Source organism: Perca flavescens, chromosome 15, assembly GCF_004354835.1.
Source record: "Perca flavescens isolate YP-PL-M2 chromosome 15, PFLA_1.0, whole genome shotgun sequence".
NCBI classification, from domain to species: domain Eukaryota; kingdom Metazoa; phylum Chordata; class Actinopteri; order Perciformes; family Percidae; genus Perca; species Perca flavescens.
Window position 1 is genome coordinate 26,376,590 of NC_041345.1, and position 27,919 is coordinate 26,404,508.

The window sequence follows — 27,919 nt, forward strand, 5'->3', positions numbered from 1 at the left end:
ACACATTCGGGCCTTGATGTGATAATACAAAGGAAGTATATTAATATGTAAGAAAAGAACCTCTAACTTATCAGAATCAGACATTTTTTTTATTGCCACAATAAGTTACACTTGTGTGGAATTTGCCTTGGTGAATGTTGCATAGGCTACATAAACAAATATATTAAACATATACAGTACACTTATGTTGTAATCTTGTTGTTTTGGCCATTTTCTTTCCCTTGTTTTTTGGGCTTTTCAGTAGAGAGGTGACAAGAAGTCAGAATAGAGAGGTGAGGTTAAATGACTCAAATGGCTGGAATCAAACAGCAGGACGTTGCAATTATAATAAAGCCTACTAGGATAACAGGACCCCTGTTATGGCTAATTTTACATTTCCCATTAGCACTTTGAAATGTTGTTTTTAAAAACACTGTATAAATAAAGTCTCTTATTACTATTATTAGCATTTCCTGCAAATAGTGAGACTACAGTAGCTCTATAGGTGCAGGGTCATCACAAAGTCTTAAAGTTGTTCTGATTTTGTCAACGTGTTCTTTTTAAGATATTCAATGCTTTGCCTCGGATGCCCATCGTCCAAAATCAATTTCCAGAATGAAATGTTAATTTTCCTCAGTAGTGGAAATATATACATAGAAAGAGTACACAAAAAAAATCCATACAATTTTTCAAGTTTGATTTGACTTTTATTGAAGCTTAGAGTGCACACATCAGTTACAGTAAACCTGGTAAAAAACCCACAAATAAATGAAACGTTTAGTATCCATGTGAATTTCAATGTCAATATCCAATAAAGATATGCAAAGATATGTTCTTTACCCTAGAACCCAGTGTAAGTAATTAAAGCTCAACTGAGCAAACTCGTCCTACCACATAAAATGCTAATTAGTTGGCTGCAATAGTAGTAATATCAATCCATACATTTATGCCAGTACCACAGAATTGTATATTGCATGAGCAAATAAATACATAGTGCATTTAAGAATCATGGATAAAGTAATGCCAAGTCCCCATAGTATTAAAGTCAGAATGGAAGTACAATAAAACACAAGCAGACTGTTAAACAACAGAGATGAAACGGCAAAAAAAAATCTTCTAGAAACAAATCCTAAATGCGCTTTATTAGCGTGATTGCATTCACTTCTTGCCCGACACCAAAATACCAAACTCCTGAATGGAAATTTCTTTGTTCATGTACTGCTGAAGCTGGCGATTTGTAATGTGCCCAAGACGCAACGCGTCATCGATGGAGAACTTTTTGCCCGACTTTCTGTCATGAAGAACCGAGGATTCTCCTTTGGGGCCCTTGACCGTGATCTCCTCCCAGTCGCACTCCTGGCTCTGCAGGTTGACGAACATCTTCCAGTCGATCAGCCCGAGTTTGTAGGCCTCCTCGGGTCGCATCTCTTTGCCGGACTCTGGGTCGATGACCACGATAGACCGACGGAGATGGCTCTCCCTCTGTTCCTTCTTCATTCTCACTGCCACCAGGTTCTTCTGAAGCCTCTCGATCTCCTCATCCTTCTGGGCGGTAATGCCTCTGAGCTCCGAGAGTTCCCTCTGCAGTGAATCGAGCCTCAGCTCCAGGTTCTTTCCGTCCTCCCTTGGCGCCGACTCAGTGATGAGCCGAGTCTCTTTGCTGGTGATCTCGATCTCGGACCGAAGCTTGCGAATCTCATTCTGCAGCCTTTGGTTTTCTTGTTGCAGACGGCTACTTTCATCACGGATGAAGTCCAGGTCTTTCGAAGATTTTGTGTTCGAGAACTCCAAGTCCGAAAACCTGGTAGTGACGGTGGACAGCTCCTGGTCAAGCTCTCTCCTTCTCCGTTTCTCCTCTTCAAGAGTCATTCTTAGGTTCTCAATCTCAATCTCAGCCTCCGGGTCCCTTTCGACTTGGACTTTCTCAGTGCGGACGACTCTTTCCTTCACGTCTATTTTCTCCAGGGTGATCTGCTGCTGGATGAGAATGTTCAACTCTTTCTCGAGCAGAGTGCGTTTGTGCTTCTCTTCTTCGAGCTGTAGTCTGAGGAGGGAGTGTTCCTTCTCCTGTTGCGGATCCTGCTGCAGGACTACCTTCTGTTTGACGGTCACCTTCTCGCGGTTCTCTTTGTCGCGGATCTCCAGCTCGTTAAGTCGGACCCGAAGCCTTTGGATCTCCAGTTCCGCTTCGCGCCTCGCCCGGCGCTCACGCTCCAGTTCTTCCAGTTGCAGATCCAGGTCGGCCTTTTGCCTCTGCAGTTGGGAGAGTTCCGATTTCAGGCTCTCCTTTTGTTTCTGCTCGCTGCTGATGTTTTGCAAGAAGGTGTCGCACTCTGATCTGAGGAGAGGATCTTGTTCCATCTTGACCACTTCTTGCTGAACAACCTTCTCGCGGATCTGAGACAGATCCATTTTCCTCAGTCGGATCTTCTCTTCGTGGGCTGACCGTTCACTCTCAAGGTCGAGGCGTTTCTTCTGTTCGTCAGCCAGCTTCCTTTTGAGAGTCTCAATTTCCTCCTTAGTCCTGGGGTCTTCTCTGTACTGGAGCACTTCATTGACCACTTCTTTAGTCTGCACTTGGGGTTTGGTGTCCTTCCACCTTTGGATTTCATCACGAAGTTGTTGGATTTCCATCTCGGATTTCTCTGTCTGGTGGGTTTTATCCACGATTTCATTGCGAAGTCTCTCCAGTTCTCTTTCCGTTTGTGGATCCGTCTTGTATTTGATGACTTCTTTGATGATCTCTTTGATCTCCACTTGAGGTCCTCTGTTCCTCAGCATGGTATGTTCCTCCTGCAGGGATCTAAGCTGGAGCTCTGCATCTCTAAAGCGCCTCTGTTGCTCCACAAGTTCCAGCCGGAGATTGGCCACCTCGTTCTCAGCCTTGGGGTCAGGGCGGACGATCTCGCGCACCTTCTCCTGAATGACAACCCTGGACTTCTCTTCCTCTAGGCTGGTAATTTTCCTCTGGAGGTCAGCCTTTTCCCGCTGTAACGACCTTCGTTTGGTCTTCTCGTCTTCGTACTGCCTTCTGAGGTTTTCTACCTCCCTTTCAAAGGCGACATCTTTCTCAACTTTCAGCACCTCTTTGATGGAAATCTTCTCCTCTGCCATTGCTTTCTCCTTCTCCATCCTTCGGAGCTTCTCCTGAAGGAATTGCAGCTCGTCCTCCAGCTGCTTCCTGCCGTCCACTGCCTTCTGCTTCCTGTCAAGGAGCACTCTGTACTCGGTTTCAAGTTGGGGACAATTCTGGACTTTGATCACCTCCTCTTCCGTGATCACCTCCTGTTCCTTGTTCTTCTCCTCAGCTAGGAGTGTCACCTGCTTTTGTATCTGAATCAGCTCATTGTCTTTCATCAACTTGTGCCTTCTTAGCTCGTCCAATTCCTCTCTAAGCTTGCGCATCTCCTCCTCCTGTGCGCGATCTCTTTCTATACGCAGGACCTCCTTGACTGTGTATTGCTGGGCCCCTTCTTTCATCTCTGTCTCAAAGCCACGCAGCTTCAACTTTAGTAACTCAAGATCATGCTCCAGGACAAGGGTGGAGCGGCGCTCCTCTGAGAGTTTCTGCTGGACCTTATGGACTTCCTCATCCAGCTGGGGGTCAGCAACCTTTTTGATCAGCTCCTTCTTGACAATTGTGTCCTGGGGCTTCTGTCCTTCAAGGACGTAGATGTCCGTCTGGATAGTCTGAATTTCTCTCTCTATCTGCTCCCTCCTCTGGATCTCATCTTCCAGCTGCTTCTTGATTCTCCAAGGCTCTTCTCCTGGGGCAGCAGCCTGGACTGACTGGATAGTTTTAGACTGGATCATAGTGGTCTCAGGTTGCTATAGAGAGAATTATTATAATTAGTATTTGTTGTTGTTTCTAATCTTATTATTATTATTAGTAATAATTATTATCATCATGTAAAATATTTCACCTGGTTGAGGAGACTTTGGGCAAACTCCAGATTCTGAAGCCTTTGCTTGTTAACAGCATTCACCTCAGTAAACTTAGCCTCAATAGCAGATTCCTGTAAACAGTGAAATAACATGACATGAAAAGCACATAACGTAAATCCTTAAGTCACTTTAGTGGTCCACAACCTTTTTGGCTCATGACCCTTTAAATTCATCTTACAAAAGTAGTTTCAATTGCGTCGTTTTTAGCAGAATGAAGAGCGGTAAACTATCCGGTGATTCATAAAAAAAGCAAAAGATGATAGAAAAGATGTGTAGCAATATACTTTCATCTTCAGCTCTGTTAATCCTTTTGTGAACCTTCAGATTTATTCTGGTGACAGGAAACCCACTGAACCCCCAGATTTGAATAAACTTTTAAAAAAGTTTATTTAAGCCAGTTTATTTTCCCTTCAGCCAAGAATATGCAGGGTTAAAACTAATAAGTGCCCCCTAGAGCCACTAAACGATTTGCAAACAAAATTGATATTTTTCTTGGAACACTTTTTTTTTCAAGTTATATATGTTATGGAGCTTCCTGTTCATCTTAAAAAGGCACTCCACCAGTGCCCTTTTCCACCGCATCTTACGGCTAGGCTTGACTCGCTCTTTTTTGGGTTTTCCATTAGCAAAAGTTCTGCATACCTGGTACTGTTTTTGGTACCACCTTGTTCGAGGTTCTAAGCAAGCAGAGCCGGTACCAAAAGGTGAAGTTAAAACACTACAGACCACTGATTGGTCAGAGAGAATTGTCACTGACGCGACACGGGACATCCCGCACAAACCTGCGATTTTTAAATACCCAAGATACCGTCAATAGCGATTGTAATTCTTTTGTTAAGTGTAGTACTACTTCACACATAGTAATCCTGATGATGCCATGGTGATGTCATCCGGGTTATCTTGATTTCAGTTTTGAGATTTTCAATCTTTAACAGAGAGACTGTGTTATGAACTGGAAGTGTGGAGTTGAAAGATGTGGGCGATAATTAGGCAAGGAGCATCTAATTAAAGATGCTATCTAATTGCATTATGGGTAATGTAGGAACTGGTGGCATGATTCACACTGAGGACTAAAAGTCTGCATGTCTCAGCTTCTAACGCTTTCATTGTTCCTTTTTAATATATCTCTCACAGACAATACACAACATTTTGGAAGTGCAATACTACATTTAAAGTCCCCCATTAAATGTGTGTTAGTGGATTCAGCGGCTAATCTATGCGGACAAAACGATAGCACAGTTTTACTTATAACTTAGGCACGTGCACATGCTTGAGCCTCAGGTTATGTTACGTGAGAGGTTATGAAAGGCACGGATGAAGTAGACAGGGACAGGTTGTATGTCTTTTTTTTTTTTTTTAATCCCGCAAGGGAAATTACTTATTTTTTTGCTGTTTACTTGAAAGTTCATGCTCATTTCACTAAAGTCACCTACAAAATGTGTTCTGACTGAATTGAAAGTGACTTGTCATTAAAGGTGGAGTAGGTAAGACTTATAAAACAACAACTTTCTGTCATATTTGCTGAAACTGACCCTATGTTCCCGTAGAACTACATGAAACAGGTACAAAAAAAAATAAAATCTGGCTCCTCTGGCACCACCTACAGCCTGTAGTGTGATTTGCAAAAATCCACAGCTCCCTGTTCAGATGCACCAATCAGGGCCGGGGGGGGCGTGTCAATCACTTCTCCTGCACATGCATTCATTCTCCCTTGTGGGGGGAGGGGCTTAGGAGACAGTTTGGCGCTTTAGCGAAAAAAAAGGGGGGAGGGACTGAGAAGTTGTCGATGTTCAAATTTTTTGGCTAAATCCTGGATCTTCACAATCCTACCTACGGCACCTTTAAGCTTGGCTGTTGTGCCTCACCTCTTCCTTCTGTGAGTGTGGGGCAAGGTAAGGGGGTCTTGTGTGAGGTCGATCGAATGTTTATTGAATGCATTTGGATGAGATCAATGTATGCTTACGTTTTATGCATGTTGTATGTTTAGTGTGTTCATGTGGGATGCATCGCCATTTTTTTTCTTATTCTCTTGAGTAGCTAAGATGAATTTCTCCTATTGGAGACAGTAAAGGCTTCTCTTATCTTACCTCTGCCTTGACTGTCAGTGCAGGGGATTCCAGTCTGTTCCTCTTGTACGTCTGAGGTACAAGTCCATCCTCGAGGTCAAGGATAGATCTAAACTTCTCCGTTTCATTCTCGTAGTCCTGCAAAGAAGAATCAGTTAACCATCAATCAAACCTCCACCTTATTGTGTTTCTGCAAATTAAAGCTAGGGACGTGGTGGTGAAAATCAATGCAGAGTATCTTACTTTGACAGCTTGTTGGTAAAGCTGGGCATTTTTGGACACGTTGTTTAAGTCAGACTCCTTTCTTGCAATATCAGAGAGCAAGTTCTGCAGAAAAACAGAGAAGTTGTAAGTGTTTTTTTCTACAGCACCACTGAGAGAACAGTTCTCCTCGCCAAGTAATATGCATATATGTGTATGAATGGCCCCGTTGCTTGTCACTCTCACCCTCTGATTCTTCAGCTTGGTCTCCACTTGTCTTATGTCATCCGTTTCACGGGGCTCATAGTTTGGGACACGAGACAACCAGCTGTTCAGATTGTCATAATCATTTTGGTAATTTTTGTACGCCATCTTGGCTCTCTGCAAGCTTTGAGACCTGCAATACACAGCAAAGAGAAATCATTATACAGATCTACTGTATAGTTTATATATGTGTTTTATTGTGATGTGATGCTCAGAATTTCTTCCAATGATTATCAATGCACAGACACTAACCCTAACCCTTACTTTTTTCTTCGTTGTGTAAGGAAGACTGGCAAAGCAAGCTTATCATTGCATGGTGTAAGTTGTCTTTACTGTGCATATGACAATAAACCTCTTGAATCTTGAAACTTGAATCTTAGTGAACTTCCCCTCCTTTTGCAGACCCTCTCACCTGGTGTCGATCTGCCTGTTGAGGTTGTTGTAACGCTTGTTGAGCTTCTGGACGTCTGCCTCTTGCCTATCGATGTCGGGGCAGTGCTCTTGGAATTTGGTGGCCATGGTGTCACAGCTGCTTTTGGCCAAGCGCAGGTTCTGCTCCGTGTCAGCGATAACTGCCCTCTTGGACCTCAGGTCTGATGAAATATCCTACCAAGGAAGCAAGGCAGATTAACTAAATGTACACAGTTATATGTTCTTCAGGAAAAAAATAATGCAGACAAGTCAATGACAAAAGTTTCTGGGGGCTTTCTTCCTTTGAGAATGTATTCAACACTCGCTACATTTTGTATTGGTACAATAGTTCCACTAATCTTATACTGTATATTTGGTGATAAAAGCACCATCTTTTTACTTGTATGCATAAGGGACATAGTTGGATAAACGTGTTGGACAGAAACAGAGTTTACATTCAGCATTTGTCCCTAATGAAAATCTTCCACATAAAACATTTGCAAAGCAGATTTTTGGAATTTTCTTCCTTCCTTGTCTTTTGTTGGCACATTGCTAAGTTTCTTGGCCCGTTGCTACCAACAAATGTTCATTGTAACAGCACGAAACCTTCTGCAGGAATGTGTATGGGGCCGCCCTCACGTGCGTGCATGTGTGTCCATGTGTGTACGCACAAGATACAAACAAAATGGGGATCTGCTGATCAATTCCGTGCTCCATAGCACTACTGGTGATCAAAAAACTCTGTGGTGTATCTTTAATATCCCATTTACCAGTATGCCCTTTCTTCCAGTCAGGGTGGGATACCATTGTAATGTGTGCCAAAGAATAAAAGAGCCATCTTACTGCCAGTTCCCGCTGTGTTTTCTCCAGTGAAGTGATGTCAGCTGGAGCAACCTCCTCCCTGGCCAGCTTGTTCTCATAGGTGGACAGTACTGTTTTTCCATTCTGAAGGGAAGTCTCCAACTGGTTGGAATTCTTCAGTCTAAAAACAAGAAGGTAATTGCAGTTATTAGTGAGTAGAAATGCATATAATTCAACACATTTTTAATTATGAATTACACACTTTGTTTGAACACATTTAAAGCAGATTTTAAAGCAGAAACAGAAACATAAGGAACACCACTCTCACAACCACCAGCGGTGGAAGAAGTATTCAGATCCCTTACTTCAGTAAAAGTACTAACACTGCACTGTAAAAATACTCTGTTACAAGTTAAAGTCCTGCATTGAAAATGTTACTATGTTAAAAGTGTGTAAGTATCATCAGGAAAATGTAGTTAAAGAATTAAAAGTAAAGAACTCTCCTCCCATTTTAGAAAGTGTAAAGGATCCAAACAGTTGTGTGTTTAATGGTCTAATCATTTCAGCTGGACTTGTAGGCCATAAAAAACATTGTATTTTAAATTATTATATTTTATTTCATATGTGTTTTGTGAGCAAAAATCTTAATTTGTGAAGTAACTAAAGCGGTCAGATGAATGTAGTGGAGTAAAAAGTACAATATTTCTCTCTGAAATGTAGCGGGACAGAAGTAGAAAGTGGCATGAATAGAAAAGACACAAGTAAAGTACAAGTACCAAATATATGTACAGTACTTATGCGTAAATGTACTTGGTTACAGTCCACCACTGCTCACAACAATCACAACTAGCACAACAGATGAGCTACTGAGGTACATATGAAGCCCCATACTTGTCCTGAGAGCACTGCAGAAGCTGCTCGATCTTGGTGTACTTCTTGTTGGTGTTGTCCACCTTGCTGTTAAGCTGAGGAGCGCTGGCACAACTCGGATTGGACACCAAGAAGCTCTTTGATTCCTGCACTTTAGAGGACTTCTCCGGCTCAATCTTACTGACAGCAGCAGCAATGTCCTGTAGGGAAAAATCTCGGTTGGTGAGTTGTAAAAAGCAGGAATACTCTCTTTAAGCTTTTTAGCGTAACAGCATTTCAGACCAACAACAGAATGAAGTGGAAGTCATTACTAGAGATGTTGTGATACCGACACCGGGATCTGAAAAGCCTCCAATACTGCCTGAAATGCTGGCATTGGAAAGTACTGGAGTTTAGGGCCGTGTATTTGCAAGAATCTGGCGATACGATACGCAGCGGCGGCCTTAAGCATCTGGGGGCCCGTTTCACTAACTAATATGGGGCCCTACCCACATAAAACAAACATAATAGAGCAGAAAAAGCAAGGATTCCTGTTGGTTTGCATCAATGGTATATTATTTTATTACGTGCACTTTCAGCTTCACGAACAGGCAGCTCAACATAGAAATAATTCAACCTTATTTGATTAAAACTATATACAATTATACAGCGTTTTACATTGGAATAAGCCTCGCACTTTCACGGACGCCAACTTCTGTTTAATTGATTTGCGCAGTATATTTTCAGCTGTCTGAGCTGACTTTAAAAAAACAGCTCAAACATCCCCTCAACTTGAATTATTTAACAAAAGCAAAAAAAAGGAAAAGGTGTCTGACTGACACTGAACCAAACTTATCATAAATAACGATAGGATCCGCGTTTTATCAGCACCGTGGTTAGCTCACCGGGCGGTGTGCGTAGATTTCACCTGAGCCCGTTTTAGAAATCCACCCTTCTATGTTTGAGTGCTGAGAATGCCCTGATAAGTTCATCTTTGTCCAGCGATTTTGTCACCTCGTGCTCAATTGAAATCCGAGCATTGTTGACCCAGGTGTATTTTTATCGCCGATTTTAAAATCGACGAGACCATAATTAAAAAAACTAACATCATTCTGTGTTGCAGAAGACCTAAAACTAGCGATTGTGTTTTTATTAGCTTCAAGTGAGAGAAACTCTCTCCGCTGGCTACAGTCACAGGCACTGTCATCATGAGTCGGAGAGCAATGCTGAGGTTTGGATACAGTTCAACTAAGTTGTTTCTGTAGATGTAGCTCAGAATCTGCAGGCCAGTGGTTCCTTCCCGAGATCTCGCGCACAAGGTCCTCAGCATCCACATCGCCGAGGGTTTTTTCTATATTTACGCAGCTTTCTTTGAGGGTGTATTGTCAATGGTAGCCTACTGTGCGTTTTGACGCGCTTCTCCAGCTCGCGCCAGCTGTCCATATTGGCACGGTGTGCATTAGATTTTTCATGATCCTGGAGTGTGAGAGTGAGTTGTTCCCACATTCTGAAACCTCTGTGAGTGAGACTACTCGTCCGCTTGCCAAATAAGGTACAGCAGAAACAGAAGACTGAATCGGATGATTTTGAGTACACTAACCATGACCTGCGTATCTTTTCTCCATTTTTCATCTTCATTAAATATCTGTCCTTGGTAAAACGGCGGTGTGATTGGCTTTGAGGGAAGTTAAACTCCTCTATCTGAACGGGACCGCTCCTAACAATATCAATTCGTTGGTCATCGGCAATATGCTCTGGCCAGCACCCCGGGTCTGTCTCTGTAAACGGGGCTTTCTCCCTGGCATCTCCCTCACCTGTCTCAGCGGTAGGATCTTCATCGTCATGTTCTTGTTCTACTAACAATGTTTGGTCATCATTATTGCCAGCAGTTTGAGTTGAAGACGGATAATCTGTATTTTGGCGAGCATCCTGTGACGGGGATTCGGCCGCTGCTGTCGCCGGTAGGGTTACAGATGCTGGACCAAAGAAAGAGGTCACTTTTGGTAGACTGAATAAAGCTTTTCTTTTGTTGACTGATATCTTTCTTTTTTCAGCACCACTGGCATATGTACGTTTCATTTCCTCTTGACATTCTTTTCTTCAAAATAACATTTTAACCTAACGGCAAAAAGGGAAAAGTATAAACACATAAACTACCGGTATTATACTTCAGATCGCTTAAGCCGTTCGTGGGTGCGGTAAACGTCGCCATGGTAACCGCAAGTTCGACCAATCACAAACGTCAGTGTTTTGCTTAGAATTGTGGTTACTGTAGTATTTCTCCACAAGATCGCAAATAACAAGGTTGATTTCATACCTTGTGGTTTTGATAGGAGCAGAAACTTTTGTTTCACAACCTCGTAGCTCATGGTCAATCTACCTTGGATGGTTTAGACATTATGGCTGAAAATCAATATCCTACGGAGAAAATGAATGGGATTTTGCTGGTCTGTTGGGGCCCCCTTGGAGGGCGGGGCCTATTTCAATTGAAATGGGTGAAACATAGGTAAGGCCGCGTCTGACGATACGTATCACGATACATGGGTCACGATTCAATATTTTGCAATATATTTTGATACTGAGCGTAAGGCGATATATTGGGATTTTTTTAAAGTATAATTTTAGAACAACTTTAAAAAAAGACATGATGTTCATAAAAGTCAAAGAAGTTTACTTTAGGTAAACAATTCAGTACACAGAAAATCTAACTGCCAGTTTGGGATTGTTGTTCACAGGTTCTTAGTGAGCTAATGTTTATATGCTAAAGTAGGCCAAAGTTCAGCCATAGCTACATTGTTAGCTTCTAGCAAAATGTCAGGCACTGCTAGGCACTGTTAGGCAAGGACATTAGTGGTGCATCTCAGCATAGCCATCTAGCGGGAGGGGGTTTAAACACAACATAAACGTGAACCACTGTCTTACATGAATAACGAAACGTATAAAATAAATAAAATCGATATTACCTTTTTGAAAATCGATACAGTATTGCAAAATAAAATATCGCAATATCGATTTTTTCTTACACCCCTACTAGAGTTTATGCACCGATCCAATAGCACGCTATTAAGCCCAGAAGAAAATCTACTTGAAAGTAGTTTATTTATGTTTTTTTTCCGGACTGACTGACTGGGTGGGCGTGGTTGAGATCTACACCTATCTAGGGAAAGCGTTTGTTTCAACATTGGGGGGGACAAATTATAACCGGGGTGTCTGGGTCATCCCAAACGCTTCATTTCCTGCATTCTGGTGAATCTTTCTACAACAATTTGTGCCTTTTCTGCATGCAAATGTCTTTATCTATGTAAATATAAATCTTATTGTTAATTAATCAATCTGCTGTATTATTAAAACTTTCTGCAGATTGAAAACATTGCAATGTGTTTTGGAATGTTTTTTTTTTAAAGAATTATGCACATCTTAACAACAAATATTTGATTTCCCCAGCAAGGCCAAGACTTCATTACCCCAGCCGGTTTTGATTATTGGCCCATCCCCCCCGTATATAAACTATAGACACACTAGTATCGGATCAGTACTCAAGTTCAGGTATCGGAATCTGTATCGGAAAGGAAAAAATGTTACCATCTCATTACCTTCATATCCTGCAGGCGGTCTGCGCTGTCCTGCAGCGGCCTGTTCTGCTCCAGCGGCGGGCGCACTCGAGCATAAATGCCCTTCTCCTGTTTGTCCAGGTCACTGACCACTTTGTCCAGACCGGCCATCAGCTGGCGACACTGCTGCTCCTGCTTGTCTGAGGACGCAATCACACACACAACAGGATGAGCTCCATTATCTGGCTTCATTCATCTTTCTTCAGTGGCAGAGTGCCAGCTCTGGTAGGCAGTAAAACACTGACACATTCAGTGGTGGAATGTAAACAAGTACATTTACTCCAGTACTGTACTTAAGTCCAAAATGTTGAGGTACTTGTACTTTACTTGAGTCTTTTCTTTTTATGCCACTTTCTACTTCTACTCCGCTACATTTCAGAGGGAAATATTGTACTTTTTTACTCCGCTACATTCATCTGACAGCTTTAGTTACTAGTTACTTTACACATTAAGATGTCTGCACACAAAACACATGTAGTTTTTAAAATCGGATGTTTTATTATAAATGAATAATACTACTAATAAAAAAGGCAATCCAGCAGAATTGGATATGTTGTGTACCTGTAGCTGTGCCACTTCCACTCTGCTTCTTCAGCTCCCCGAAGCGTTTCTGCAGAGTGGAACTGCTGGTGGCCATCTTCTGCTTGACAGTTTTCTGCTGGCTGGCCAGGCTGCAAGCACAACATGGAAAAGAACTGTTAGAACTGCACTGAAATGACATATAATGTAGTTTGTCATCCAGTGAATGTTGTACTGTATGTATTCATCAGTGTTGTAATATAACAAAGTACAAATACTTTGTTACTGTACTTTAGTAGAATTTTCACGTACTGTATCTGTAATTTATATTTCTGGAAACTTTAACTTTTTCTCCACTACATTTCTGTTTTGCAAAAAAATGTTATATAGCAATATATGTTAAATAGCAATTGTAAGTTGCTTGGGATGAAAGCGTCAGCTAAATGACATGTAATGTAATGTAATGTAATAACAAAACAAATGAAAATTCTGTTTCTGTTTCTCTCTTTGTTGATGTCAGACTTTGAAGTTGATGTTTAAGAAGGTGTAGAAACCCTGACTTCTATGCTTTACTATAAGGAAGCCACAATACAGTTCATAATCAAAGTTTTTACTTTTACTTCTGATAATGAAGTACATTTAATATCAGAAAATGACTTTTGATTCTTAAGTGCAGTAAATATCAGATACGTTAAGACTTTTACTCAGGTAATATTCTAAAAGGCGACTTTAACTTCTACCAAAGTAATTTTCTGGTAAGTATGTGTACTTTTACTTAAGTATTGCTTTCAAGTACTTAATACAAGACTAGTATTCATACAGTATACACTCACTTGTCGGAGATGGCCACTGCCTCGGGGTCAGTGGGGGGGATCATAAAGCAGACGGCCGGTGCAGTGAGTTTATGTCCAGCTGCATCCTTCACGTCCCATTTGGTCCCATTGTTCCGGAGGAGAGTGTACCGCTCCCCGCGCAAAATCTGCCCCTGTTCACATCCAACAATTACAATCTGTCATCTGTTACTGGAACACAAAGCTGGTCTCATCCTAAACTATCACATTCTCAACACACAGGCTCTTTAGTGGAAGTGCAGGCTCCTTCAAATCCCCTGTGTTCTGATCCTCAGGGGTTTTAAATAAGATACGCAGAGTCTTAGCCTGGGCTCTCTTCTGAAGAGATTTAAATACATTACACCACAAAACCAACAAGTTACAGGCCTAGTATTTAGAAAAAGCAAAGCAAAGGAAGAGTGCTTAGTCATGCACCCTTAAAGCAGAGAACATCCTGGAATAGAGCACTATTACACAAGAATGACATAAAATAAAGATAAATGGTTTTGTGGTGAAATGGTGTCACTGCAGCACAGAAAGACAATTGTGTCGATCAGAATGCAAATAGCAAGGACATGAGGCAGTCTGGAGAAAGCTTCCAAAGAAGAAGTCAGATGAAGAAATACAATTCTGTACTAAAATGGTTGAACAATAGAAAAAAATTATTGACGCAAAAAGTCTCCTTTAGCGTCATATTTAGACGCGCTTGGTCGGGACTCTTGGCTCTTGATGTCACTTTTTGACGCTCTGGGTCGGGACGTACGTTTAACTGACATGCGACACAAGAACGGGACAGTTAGGTTTAGGAAAAGATGGTGGATGGGGCTACAAAATGTACGTTTCAATGACACGCGGGACAAGAACGGGACACAAAATCCCGGTCTCAAACCCCAACTCGCAAACTGCATTCATGTTTTCTTGTTCCGTTATCAGAAGACTAGTCTCGCATTAGCAGACTGTTCTCTCCGCAGTGCTGTGTCAGCGCAGAGTATGGTCTCGCTGCAGGAGGTAACATTGTGGGATAGCAGAAAAAAACACTCTGGCTTGTTTGTATTTCTTTGAACCAATCACAGCCGTCCTGGGCAGAGCTAAGCCCCGGATGTAGCAACGGTGCCCTTGCACAGAAGGGGATGAGAATGCCTGACATCGATCCCAGGCTTAATACCTGCACTGTACATCCGGTAAACCACTTTAATTGAACTAAGATTTAACCTAATCTTAGTTTTAAAAAAATCCTTGTTGGTGCAACACCCTATTAGTGTCCTATGATGGCCTGAACACTATTTCAGAAGCTTTCCCACCCTCCGGGGAAGCACTAAAGACTTAAATAGTAAGTAAGTAAAGGTTTTGGGTTTCTCACATTTAGGAATGAGCGACAAATGAAATGCTTTCAGCAACAACCCACTACATACGTCGTCTGTGTCGAACTCGCACAGAGCCTCAACGGGCAGCAGCTTCGGGGCGTCTTCCCGGCGGTACTTCAGAGGCGAAACCTGCAGACTGCGCTTTTGGAGAGCCTGGACCCGTTCATCAAAGTGGTCCATGGCCTTGGCTTGGTCCTACACACACACACACACACACACACACACACACACACACACACACACATATTAAACTGAACTGAAACTGATTTTCCAGTGTTAAGTAGAAGGAGTCCGTGGTACGGTGAGTTGTAAAGAAATACTCACATCAAGATCCCTGATCAGACCCTCCATCTGATACACATCTTTGAACTCGGGGTTGTACTTCTGGTTGAGCTCCGTGTCCATCCGCTTCATCAGGTCCTGAGTGTCACGTGCTTCCTTGTAGTACTGGACACACACAGAGATACACACACCACACAGACGCTGGTGAGCTTTACCTGTTTATATGTGTGTGTGTGTGTGTGTGTGTGTGTGTGTGTGTTTGTGTGTCTGTGGTGCTTATCTGTCCTCTGTGTCTAACCTTGTGGTACTCGTCCATGAGTTTGAGGTGGTTTTCCTCACAGATGAGCAGGTTCAGGTACTCCTTCCAGTCAGCGTGGACTGCCTCCATATGAGCCTGACAAACAACAACATGCGTGAGCATTTGATCAGTAAAAATACTTTTAAGAATTGAATGGACGTTCATCTGTGATGGACATCTGAGATAATATCCTCGGAAATTCTAAGTCTCACAGTTTTAGAAAACTACCAAGAAATGAGGAATGTCGTTTTGATGACAAGAAAGGTATGGATGACCTTTCACCAGATCATGGCGCAAGTGGAAGGACCTCATTTTGGAAATCTGCATCTGGAGGAAACTGGATCTAACCACCGAATGGATTTGCTTCTTAAAGCTGAGATTTACAAATGACTTTTTGGTCTTTGGGGGCCAAAAATAATCTCAGATTTGGTATTCTTCAGCTTGAGAGGACATTCAGCCTTTTTCAAGTCTAATCAGCATAGCAGTGAAAGAAAATGTTGTCTTTATGACTAATTAGTCCAAGAGAAGGCATATATGGGGAGAAAAGAATAGGCTCTAGAATGAATCCTTGGAGAACCCCAAGGGGGTCAGTATGGTTTTGGAAGCCCATGTACACGTGCAGCAAGGAAAAAACATTAAAACATTAAGAATTCATATCAATTGAATAGATGGATGAGCCTGTACCTCTATAACATGCTTCCCTGGATGCTCAGAAGCAATCAGCTTCTCTCCATCGTCATTCACTTTGGTGATGGTGGCCTCCTTGGACTCCAGACATTTACTAATGAAGTTCTGTTGGGGCAAGACAGATGTGCTGAGTAAACTGTGGACTTTATTGTTAGTTATTTGTTAGTGTCCATCCTTGTATGCACTGACGCTCAAGCACTGAAGCACATTTAAGTCCCGCTCCCACCAGAGGGGAAAAGAACTATCCGCTCTCTATTGATTTGTAGCTTATTGCATGAAGTCGCCTCCTCGTCAATTTCATCTTCTAGCAAACAACAGAAAAATGCCTATGCTAAAAAATGCTAAATTTCACTACCAACAATGTAAAAAAAACCTTACTTAAGTTTTTTTAAGCTCCCGACCCGAAAAACTGAGCTTTAATGAAGACAAAAGTGGAAACACACGTGAGGAATCAGCTGGGAGAATGGAGAGACACTAAGCTAACATTATGTCCGACGCGTGTCATCTTAATTTACAGATAGTTAGGCTAAAACTGACACTAAGATATTTGACTTGGTTACAAAATGTTGCTGCAAAACGTTACGTCCGACATAACGTTAGCTTAGTGTCTCTCCATTTACTCCACTTTCGTTTTCATAAAAGCTCAGTTTTTCGGGTCGGCAGCTTATAAAAACTTAAGTCATGGGTTATTTACGCTGTTGGTAGTGAATATCAACACACAGCAGTTTTTAGGCATTCTCTGATAACGAGGTGGAAACCTTCATGCAATACAAGTCAATGGAGAGCGGAGAGTTGTGTTCCCATCGGGTGGGCGTGGCTTTCAGAGTACAACGCGATGCAATCGGTTTCTGTCCCTCAGCTACCTCATACTGCCTCTGGCGAGCAGGGTAGTCCAGGTTGGTGTCGCTCCAGTCATAGTTGACCCTCTCACTGGCCTGCTGGTCCATCCAGTACAGCTCATTGGTGCAGCGCTGCATGTAGTCCCGCAAGCTCAGCAGGTTGCGCTGACGAGCGCTGGAACTGGCCTAGGCCAGGGAAGGAAAAAACTTAGAGTTACAACCACAACCACACGGTGTTAATGGGGATTGAGTCAAGATAAACTACAGTGTGTGTTTATGTGTTGATGTAATGAAGGAACATATCCAAATATCAGACTTTGGAAACACACACAATACTTATATATATATATATATATATATATATATATATATATATATATATATATATATATATATATATATATATATCTATGTTAGTTTGAATCTGCACATAGTAAGAGCTGGAACAGGTCTTACAGCCTACAGTCACAGGTTATGCTCTTTAGAATGACGCACACAGGTGTACAATGACCCATTTATTATCTATACACACACACAGAGCACACACTGGTATGCTCAGAGAGTGAATGTGTGTGTGTCAGGGTTTCTGCAGGTTTCACTAAGTCAAATTTAAGACTTTTTAAGACCATAATGAATGAAATTTAAGACCTACAGGTATATCGCAACATAAAAAAAACAGACAGATGTCAGAGTGCGGAAACATCGTCTGAAACAATTTCCCTATTTCCTAATTGGCATTATAGGACTGGTACCTAGATTGGCTGCAATATAAGTTGCATATTGGTCTCATTTGTAGTCATAATACAACAAATTATAATTGGACAAGCAAGTGTGTGTGTGTGTGTGTGTGTGTGTGTGTGTGGTAGTTATTTACCAGTAGTTTGTTGTACTTCATCTGGAGACTACTGACGTATTCCTGAGAGAAACAATGAAAACAGGGAGAGTGAGGACATCACTAATAAGATGAGCGTCATGTGAATAACATACTGCACACCACTGTAAAAAAATTCTTTTAATCATATGAAGCAATTGTGCAATTTATTTTCAATATAAACAATGTAAAAAAACAACCACTAGCAACTACAAAGTAGGTTCAGTGTTTGTTTTGTTGTTGTTTTACTCATGTGTTTGCTATTTAGTTAGAATTACGTTATTATATTATTATTATATTGTATCGTACCGTATTGTATCATATTGTACCGTATTGTATCGTATCGTAAAGTATTGTATCATACTGTACCGTATTGTAACGTACCGTATTGTATCATATCGTATTGTACTGTATTGTATTGTACCGTATTGTTTCGTATCATATCGTATCGTACCGTGTCGTATCATATTGTATCGTACCGTATCGTACCGTATTGTATTGTATCATATCGTAACGTATTGTTTTGTGCGGTATTGTATCGTATCAAATCGTAAACCAAAGTTTGGGTCACCATGAATTATCAAAATGAATCCTGACATCTCTCAGTTGTTCTCATGGTTTTGTGTTTGTACCTTGTCTCCGCTGGATGTGATGTGAGGAGCCAGAGCCTCCACCTCGCTGTGGAAGATGTTGTGTTCCTCCACCTCGTTCTCCACAGATGGAAGGTCCTGGCCAAAGCCCTTATTCTTCAGGTTGTCCTGGACAGGGAGACAAAACGAAACATGTTAGTCCACACTCCTCCACATGTTAACAACCTTGGTCTGGCTACTACTCAAGTTAATCACCACCCACTGGGCATAAGTCTCTGGGAATTATTTTTGTATGTATTTTTAATATGTTTTATAAACTACAGTTACATTGGGACGGCTCGGTTGGAAACTTAGACATAGTTTTAGCACTTAAGAAAGGAAATTTCAAACGAAGAGTGGATTGCTGCATGTAAGAATGCTCAATCTTGCTGCAATACAATTGGTTAATGAGAATATACATTACGCAAGAAAAACTAAATTTATTTAATCCCAGTATTCCAGACCTATGCACAAGATGTGGGGAAGTCAACATTTTTGAATTGCATATGGAAGTGTCCCAAAATAGGAGAATTCTGGGAAGAAGTTAGAAGGTTAATACAGTATGTATAGGTACCTACAGTATATATATAAAATCGCTGCCTTTCCATTTGGTAAATGGATATCTACCAGTAGTAACATATTGAACTCACTGTAGAGCACTTGTTGCTGTAAGAAATAAATAGTGTATTTCATAATTCACTTTCTTTTTGTTCGGTTTCTGTTATCTGAAAACCGTGTTCAGCAAGGTTTTCATTGTTGAAGTTTGAGGCAAGTTCATTGTAAGCGTATTATACTTAATTTTTATACGGTTCTGTGGAAAAAAAATCTCCCCAGCCCTTGTCACATGACCAATTCATTTTTCCATGATGACTATCCACATTTTTGCCTTAATAGAAAATGTGTATTGTATTTGGATACACTTTGTTGAAAATAAAAACAAGTGAAATTAATAATGAATGTGATGTGTTTAATTTAGCAACATTACATTGTGTTGTTCTAGCCTATCCAATATTTTCTATATTACTAAGCAGATTTTCTAGGCTGTATTCTGATAAAATCCCTTGGGCCCCCCCTGACTGATTATTGGTCCCCCCCCTGTGCCACCCCACTTAAAAAATCCTGGAATCGCCCCTGGTCCACAGTGACAGTGGCACCCTATGTGAGTGTAAGGTACAGTATGCTTCCTACCAGCTTCTCATCTATGATGTTGCCCCAGTTGATGCTGGGCCGCCCCTCAGTGCGGACCAGTTGGTAGATACGGTCATAGTCGTCTTTCAGCTTCATCAGTTTCTCACGTAGCTGCTTCATGCTAAATAAACACACGCACACGCACACACACACACACACACACACACACACACACACACACACACACACAGAAGAATTACGATATTTCTTTCTGAACAGGGGGTTTACTTACTACATCTTTATAAATACAAAATTTCAGTACTTTTATTCGCCGTTTGTACATTCTTTCCTTTGTATTCTTTTATCTTTATTTTTGAATAGTTGTTCTTGTATTCTATCCAATTTATTATTCCTCATATATTCAGTATGTGCGCCGTGTGTCTTATATTGTGCTGCACTGAAATTTTCCAATTTGGGATTAATGAATTCTATCTAATCTAATGTAATCTAATCTACTTACTCTTTTTCTATCATCTCAGCCTGCGGATGCTGGAGGCGCTTGGCGTTGATGGCGTCCTCATCCAGGCTGTTGAGCAGCTCCTTAGAGTTGATGATTCTCTTGTTGGTGTCATCCTGATACAGTGGCTGCTTCCCCTCATTGATCTTACTCACATCCTGCACAAAAACACATCGGATAGAAGAAAGTCAATCAGGTGTGTTCCATTTTCGTTTGTATTGTCCTTATTATGACGACTTACAGTAAGAACATCCATCTTAAAGCAACACTATGTAACTTAACCTGTTAGGGCTGGGCTTTTGTTTATTGCATGACACAATAGTTAAAATGATTCATTCATTCATTCATTCATTCATTAAAGCCTCTGAACACCCACACAGGTTATTCCAGTTATTGTGGCTGATTGGATGTCTGCTCAGGTTGAAGGTGGCCTGGACCTCAGATGGGAATTTATCACATCACAAATCTTTTCTACCAATAAGAATGATAAAAATTAGAATGATAAAGGTGTAGTTTGTCGTGAGACTCAGTCTTTACACACACCCACACAGACGACCTATTCCCAGGTTAAATGAAACCACTTGTATGGTGTTCAGGGCCTTTAAATGCCAGTAAGTAATGTGTGAGGCCTTTGGGAGACTTTGTTTTCAGGTTGTACCTTGTTGAGGTTCTGCTCGATGTCGTAGCAGTTCTTCTCCACTTTGTCAGCATTCTTCTGCAGCTTGTCGATCAGAGTGCTCAGCTCTGTGGACGGAGCGCTGGAAAAAAAAACACAGAAATTAATCCACTGTCTCCCACCGAGATGATCATCAGAGACATTTATGTCACTGTATCAGTCTATAACAACGTTATACGTTCCACTTCTGGCATTGCTCCGGTGCCGCTGGAAACTCTTTTCGGCGGATTCGATTTGGTGGATTTCTGAGGACTATGGTTAACTGCTCCTCAGATCTCTGCAGGGTAAATCCAGACAGCTAGCTAGACTATCTGTCCAATCGGAGTTTTCTGTTGCACGACTAAAGCAACTTTTGAACGTACACATTTTCCAACAAAACAAGTTCCTTCCTGAGGCTATTTTGCAGAGGCACCGTCTCTTACCTACTGCATCTTTAACTACTAATAATCTGTATCGGCCTTGAAAAACCAGTATCGGTCGATCCCAAGATTCGTTGTCCATTCGAAAACAAGCAAAAACAAAAACGAGCAGTAGCATGAAGGTGTGCCATGGTGATATTTGCGTTTGCAGTGAAACCTGCGGTCAACAGGAAATGCAGATACTAAAGCTAAAACTTACAATTAATAGATTAGGTGATCAACAGAGAATTTGTTGACAATTTAAAAAAATGTGAGCTGCAAAATGCAAAACGTTGTCTGGTTCCAACTTCTCGAGTGTGAGGATGTTCTCCGTTTTATATCATTGTGAATTAAATCATTACGTTTTTGGTCTTGGTTTATGGAAAAATGATTAGAGCCAGCAGTGGGACTACATTTGTGAAAGTTTATCCTGAGGTTGGCGCTAAAGACAAAGGGTAATTTCATTTAAAAGAACATTAATTTCACAGCAATCGGCCTATTACATTTGAGATCATTTGTGAGAAGGTTTTAGTCAACTCAACTATATAACTATATAACAACTAACTAAATAAATAGCTTCTCGTGTTTTGTTTATTCCAATGTGTCAGATACATCCTCCGGGTGCTCCGGTTTCCCCCACCATCACAAACATGTACTAGGTTCTCCAGGCAGTGCCCTTGATCAAGGCACTGGCTCAGATCTGGAGTTGGTGCCCGGGCGCTGTCATTGGCTGCCCACTGCTCCCTTGAGGGATGGGTTAAATGCAGAGAATGAATTCAGATACCTGATGTTAAAAGACTCTAATCAGGGTTGGGATCAGGGCACCCTTACTGTAATATTCCCAGCTAATTGCATGGTGATCTGGACAGTAGTTTGAAAGATGTTGCATGGACAAACCAAACTGAAATACTGTACTTTGCAATTGTTAGACCTTGCTGCAGGTGGGCTAAAATACCTGTGTGCAGTGGTGGAATGTAAGTCTAACTTACTAAACTATTAACTCCAGTACTGTACTTCAGTCCAAATGTTGAGGTACTTGTACCTTACTTGAGTCTTTTCTTTTCATGCCACTTTCTAGTTCTACTCCGCTACATTTCAGAGAGAAATATTGTACTTTTGACTCCACTACATTAATCTGACAGATTTAGTTACTAGTTACTTTACACATTAATATTTCTGCACACAAAACACATGTAGTTTATCAAATCTAATGTTTTATTCTAAATGAAACTAGTCAACAATGGCCTACAAGTCCAGCTGAAATGATTAGACCCTTAAACACACAACTGGTTGGATCCTTTACACTTTCTACAATGGGAGGAGAGTTCTTCACTTTTAATACTTTAACTACATTTTTCCTGATAATACTTACACACTTGTATTTAAGTAACATTTTCAATGCAGGACTTTTACTTGTAACAGAGTATTTTTACAGTGTGGTAGTAGTACTTTTACTGAAGTAAAGTATCAGAATACTTCTTCCACCGCTGTCTGTGTGTAATGTAACAACAGAGTGTAAACATGTCATTTCCCCACAGAGATCGTTAACAGTATGTCTTCTTATTATTATTATTCTAAAACTATCTACATAATCTGCCCATTAGATCTGTTTCAGAAAGAACACCGTACCAGGTTTGGATTTGTTCCCAATGACAAAGCAACCTGAGTCTGTCCCAGTGTACACTGGTACTGTACTACTGTAAATCATAAACCAGCACACCCCCATACAGCTATGAGCTAGTTTTATAGCTATTAATGACTTGATGAGCCCTAATTAGGACTACTTCTATTCACAACTTTATTGCCTATTAGATCTCCATACCATGAATATGACTCATAGCTTTTCATCATAATACTGACACACTCATTATAATATATAACATTATATAACTGAAAACATCATTTGCGTGCACACAGCAGCCACACAGTCCAAAAAAACAACCATTAATCCCAGATTAGCCTGATAGTCACTGTGGGTGTTGGGCTCTCTGAGTTAAATGTTAAGAGTTAACTTATTGGTAACGTCAGGTTTCTGCCTCGTAACGTGCAGCAGACACATCTTGACCAATCCCTGACAAGTATCACTCACTGCAATGTGTGCCAAAGTGCAACATGACATCGTGACTTTGCGTAAACATACACGCCACTGGGCGCCCGGATAGCTCAGGTGGTAGAGCAGGCGCCCATATATAGAGGTTTACTTCTCGAGGCAGCGGGCCCAGGTTTGACTCCGACCTGCGGCCCTTTGCTGTGTGTCATTCCCCCACTCTCTCTCTCTCTCCCCTTTCATGTCTTCAGCTGTCCTGAAGAACCTACAACCCCCTAATAATCCATTCAAGTTTTTGTTGCTTTTTTGATTTTTTTTTTCAATGTTTTTGTCTCTTTTTTTCCAAGTTCTTAATCCAAGGGTTTTGTCTCTATTAAAAAAAAAAATGTTTCTACAATTATTCAGATGATTTTGTCGCTTTTCTCAATTCATTCAGACATGTCCCGGGACCTCTCTAGATAGCTGGAGATCTCTACCTCCCCAATGTTGGGGGTCACTCATAGTGTATGTATGGAGTGTAGAGTGTTAATATGGAGCACTTGAATCACAGTAAGCATGGCCCGTTTCATTGGCTGATTTGAACTTATCAAAAGATACAAAGTGTCTACATTTACGTCAACTGATGAGTAACAAGAGATTGTGAGTTGGAAATATCAAAAATATGTTTGAGGGGATGCAGAAACAGTTTCTCCATTTCACAGTTTGTCCACCAGAGAGCACTAACAAGTTTCTTTGTTTACCCTGTAACCATGTTTTACACTGATACTAGTAAGGAGAGAAATGTTACAGATTAACTACAACATAAGCAAATACAATCCTAGTCAGTCTTCGGTGTGTGTGTGTGTCTGTCTGTGTCCGTGTGTGTGTGTGTGTGTGTGTGTGTGTGTGTGTGTGTGTGTGTGTGTGTGTGTGTGTGTGTTTTTGTGTACCTGTGACAAACACAGAGCAATAAAAAGTTCATGTCTGTCAATTCAAACCCACCATCCATTGCCTCTCACACACACACGCACACGCACACACACACACACACACACACACACACACACACACACACACACACACACACACACACACACACATGCACATCCACACCCACTCGCCATTTGAAGTTTCACAACATCTGCTACACTGGACACACTGATTTTAATTTCAAATCCCATGCCGGTTTTCAAATGAAATACTATCAGAACAAGTCTGAACTGGTATATACTGTAGAGTTCTGCAGAAGAAGCTGGCAGTTTGTCTGTCGGGGCCCATCCAAATGGAACACACACCCCTAGGTCACGTTAGAACACACGCTCATGATAGCAAACACATACACTTCTCTTCTCTCACTCACACCTTCAAACCAACAGACCACATGTCTCCTAAATGATATGTTTTTGGATTGCTACTTCAAAACCTCAATACATAAAGACAAAGGGAACATCAGCTGGTTGTTAAATGTAAGGCATAAACACAGTCCCCAATACTATTTCCTCACCTATTTTTAAGTTTAAAACCACTGGTTTGTACAGAGCATGAGTAGGAAAAGTCAGGGTTTTCGAAGCAGATATTTTTGTTAGAAAATTCGCAACAGATGAGATCCAACCCTGCCTTGTCTTCTAAGTGTTTAGCAGCCCCACTGGCTGTGTTTAAAGTAAACAGCCTTATATTACATAACAAGAAACCGTTTTCTTGATTCCCAGAATTCTGCATTTTCATTATACTGTACTTCAAGCGTCTGAAAACAATGCTACAATAATTCTACCTGCTCTATAATGTTTTCTGTGCTCCAAACATGTTGTCGTTGGTTTCCAGGGGCGGCTCACTGGCTCTAATTCAATGTTGTGAGCGTGGTTATGTTGATTCTGGGAAGGAACTGGCGCTGGAGCTTTAGTTTGAGAAACACGACTCAGATGTTCCACAGGGAGAGGGTGAAATCAGTACCAGAAAGCCCCGGCAAGTCATCCAGGGTGTGGGAGAGGCTGCTGCTGTCAGTGAGCGTCACAGCATAGCATGAGTCCCGCTCCGTCTCAGCGGCCTGCTCTCTATCCAAGTCCAGATACATAGGCCGATTATGAGACAATGGGCCCCTGGGCTGCATATTGTGGTAGTTTTATGTCGCTCTGTGGCTTTTTTTTAAATTTTTGTAGTGATTTTGCCTCTCTTTCTAGTCGTTTTGCACCTCTTTGGGAATCTATTTGCGTTTCTTTGTGGTTGTTTTGCATCACTTTGTGTTTGTTTTGCATCTCTTTGCGGTCGTATGACATCTCTATGTAGCCCAGAGGAGTCCCCCCACGGCTGATTGGGTCCCTGAGCCTGTGCCGCAGTAGGCCTGTTGCATCCATGTCTAAGGAGATGAAATGACCTTCCAAAACATACAGTGCCTCCTTGCTGCCTGTCTTGTACTTTCTCTTACCCGACTTCCTATGAAGAGAAACCTTGTAACCGGCCTAAACTAGCATTTCACCGTATTATTGTTTGGGTGCCGAGGTAGGTAGGCACTAATCCCCGGCTCACTGACAGCTTGCCAGATCGGCCAACCTGAGATCACAGTGCTCATGCACCAACTCAAAACTGAACGGGAAGAGCAGCATGGAGAGAATAAAGAGGGTGGAGCTGCATTGTTTAGGAATCCACCACTGCCTGTTACTGATTATCACAGTACAGAAGTTACAATAATGACTTATCTTAACTTTGGTATCCTCGTTGTCTCACTGCCTGGTGAGTAGAAACCAATAGCTACAAAATGCTAATCGATCAAACCTTTGGTATGGACTTTATTAACTGATAACTGATAACTAGAAAGTGCCTCCCGCATATATAGTTATATATTTCTTCTATTTTTTCTATTTTCTATTGTATTTTTTTTATATTATGCCTCTTGACTTTTGCACTGTATGCATTACCATGCACCAAAATCCCAAGACAAATTCCTGAACCTTGTACACAAGGAATTTGTCTTGTGTGAGCGCTTCTGATTATGTAAGTGTTTCTGATTGTTTAAATAAATGAGATGCCAGCGCATAGCGCAGTAGGAGTCCTATGGCGGAAGAAAAAAGCATTCCTTTTGCACTATGATACCATTGCACCTTTCTGCATTTTTTTTCCACACCGCTCTTTTAAACATGCTACAATCTAACTTTACTGAGAGGGCACATTATTATCTTCCTGTAGTATGTATGTGTGCGTAGATGTCATGTGTGTGTGTGTGCCTGATGTGTATGTATGATGTGTATAAGCTATTGGACATCTTCATTTCCTTCTGGATAAATAAAGTATCTCTATATGACAGTGGGAGGAACACAGCTTACACTGGAGAAATACTGAAAAACAGATTAGTCAATCTTTTGGTACTCAACACCAGAGGGTGTTATTTTTGGGGCCCCTGGCCCCCCTAATACGCTGAGTGAGTGACAGGGAGTGTTATGCTCTCTACTGTATTTAAAGGCATTCCTCCCTCCAGAGAGCCGGTTCAAAGTGGGACATTTGGTCGAGATGAAAATGAGCAGCCTATAGGGATAATGATCCAGGCCTGAATAATAACTTTCATCACTTCCATGCTGGAAAACCAGATGGATTTCACCTTTCGCTACTCAAACACAGTGACAAAGAGTAACCGTGATAGGGACATGGGCTTGGTGCAGTATATGATGGGAGAGGCTGCAAGCAATTCCTCACACAATGTCTTCGTCGAGGACAGCGGAATACTTATCTAACCAGTTACTACAACTTTACTGCACGACCTAATCAACCACACCCTCACTGGAGTTAAAGCACACATTATGCAATCCAATGTAGCCTACAATCTCGATTTTCTTTTACATGCAGACCATTACTGAAGGACACCAGCTCACTGAGATAACGGGGTTCAAACGACAATAAGTCGTGCACCAGAAAGGACATGTTCTACTCGGCAAACAGTCAACCTTAATCAGTTTGTATGAAGCAAGTTAGTCCATGTTCAGCATATACGGTCCTGACCATACTCCGTTGAAAAAGTGTAATAAATTACAATGACGATGTCTGTACTCTAAATAAACCATAGTATATACAAAACCTGAGGTATTCTGTGATTGAATGCGATGTGTTGTTTAATTCGGCAGGTGTGTAATCAACGATACATTTACGCAAGTCTTATTTATGCCTTTTACAGAATGTTACTCCCATAAGGAAGACAGACTGGAGGATTAGATAAAGTTAGTAGCCTACAGGTAACGATGGGTGACTTTAGAGCAAAGCAAGGTCACTTTAAATAGTTTTTTTTTTTATGACGTTTGGCAGTTGGTCTAAAGATAACGAGCTTATGAGCTATAGTAGCCTACAACAAACCAGTTCCGTAGGATTCAAAACACAGCTAAATTGGTTCCAGAAGGCGCCATAGCTAGTTGTAAAAGCAGTCTCGAACTTACCTTGTTTTTGGTTGCGTTATAGCGGTGGACTTTGACTTTTTCTTGAACATGTTGACAAGTCACCTGTCAGCGGCTTCCGACAAGAAAACAGTCCCAGCAGGACAGGTGTATTCTGGGCTGTGTGTGAGTCCTGTGCTCGTTCCACTGCTCCCGCTGTGTGTGTGTATGTGTGTGGGTGGGTGTGTCAGATATGTCCACACAGCCTTCTCAATGTCAGAGCTTCCACTCCCAAACACACTGTAGCACCACTGCGGTTATAACCTGGACCGTTCACTACTTAGTTTTCACACCCAACCTGTGGAGCCTGTCAGCC

At 41.4% G+C, this 27,919-nt stretch overlaps 1 protein-coding gene across 1 annotated transcript; it reads right to left on the reverse strand.

Annotated features, from left to right (window-relative positions):
• Positions 1–664: 664 nt before the first annotated feature.
• Positions 665–27,919, reverse strand: ppl (periplakin). Its single transcript, XM_028600297.1, has 22 exons — positions 27,607–27,919; positions 20,750–20,849; positions 20,095–20,249; positions 19,635–19,755; positions 18,450–18,575; positions 17,821–17,862; positions 16,971–17,132; positions 16,105–16,212; positions 15,421–15,516; positions 15,165–15,287; positions 14,889–15,035; positions 13,480–13,631; positions 12,689–12,798; positions 12,110–12,267; positions 8,559–8,737; positions 7,710–7,848; positions 6,868–7,061; positions 6,438–6,588; positions 6,234–6,317; positions 6,012–6,128; positions 3,903–3,995; positions 665–3,807 (listed from the first exon to the last, which is right to left on the reverse strand). The coding sequence occupies exons 1-22, from the start codon at positions 27,654–27,656 to the stop codon at positions 1,138–1,140; spliced, it is 5,277 nt and encodes a 1,758-aa protein (XP_028456098.1). The 5' UTR covers positions 27,657–27,919; the 3' UTR covers positions 665–1,137.

Excerpts from the sequence above, each read along its gene's own strand:
- ppl (XM_028600297.1), bottom strand. The coding sequence starts at position 27,656 with ATGTTCAAGAAAAAGTCAAAGTCCACCGCTATAACGCAACCAAAAACA. Across the intron at positions 17,133-17,820 it reads TGAAGTACAACAAACTACTG|GCCAGTTCCAGCGCTCGTCA; the intron begins GTAAATAACTAC and ends TCCCTGGCCTAG. Across the intron at positions 13,632-14,888 it reads GCGAGTTCGACACAGACGAC|GGGCAGATTTTGCGCGGGGA; the intron begins GTATGTAGTGGG and ends GGATGTGAACAG.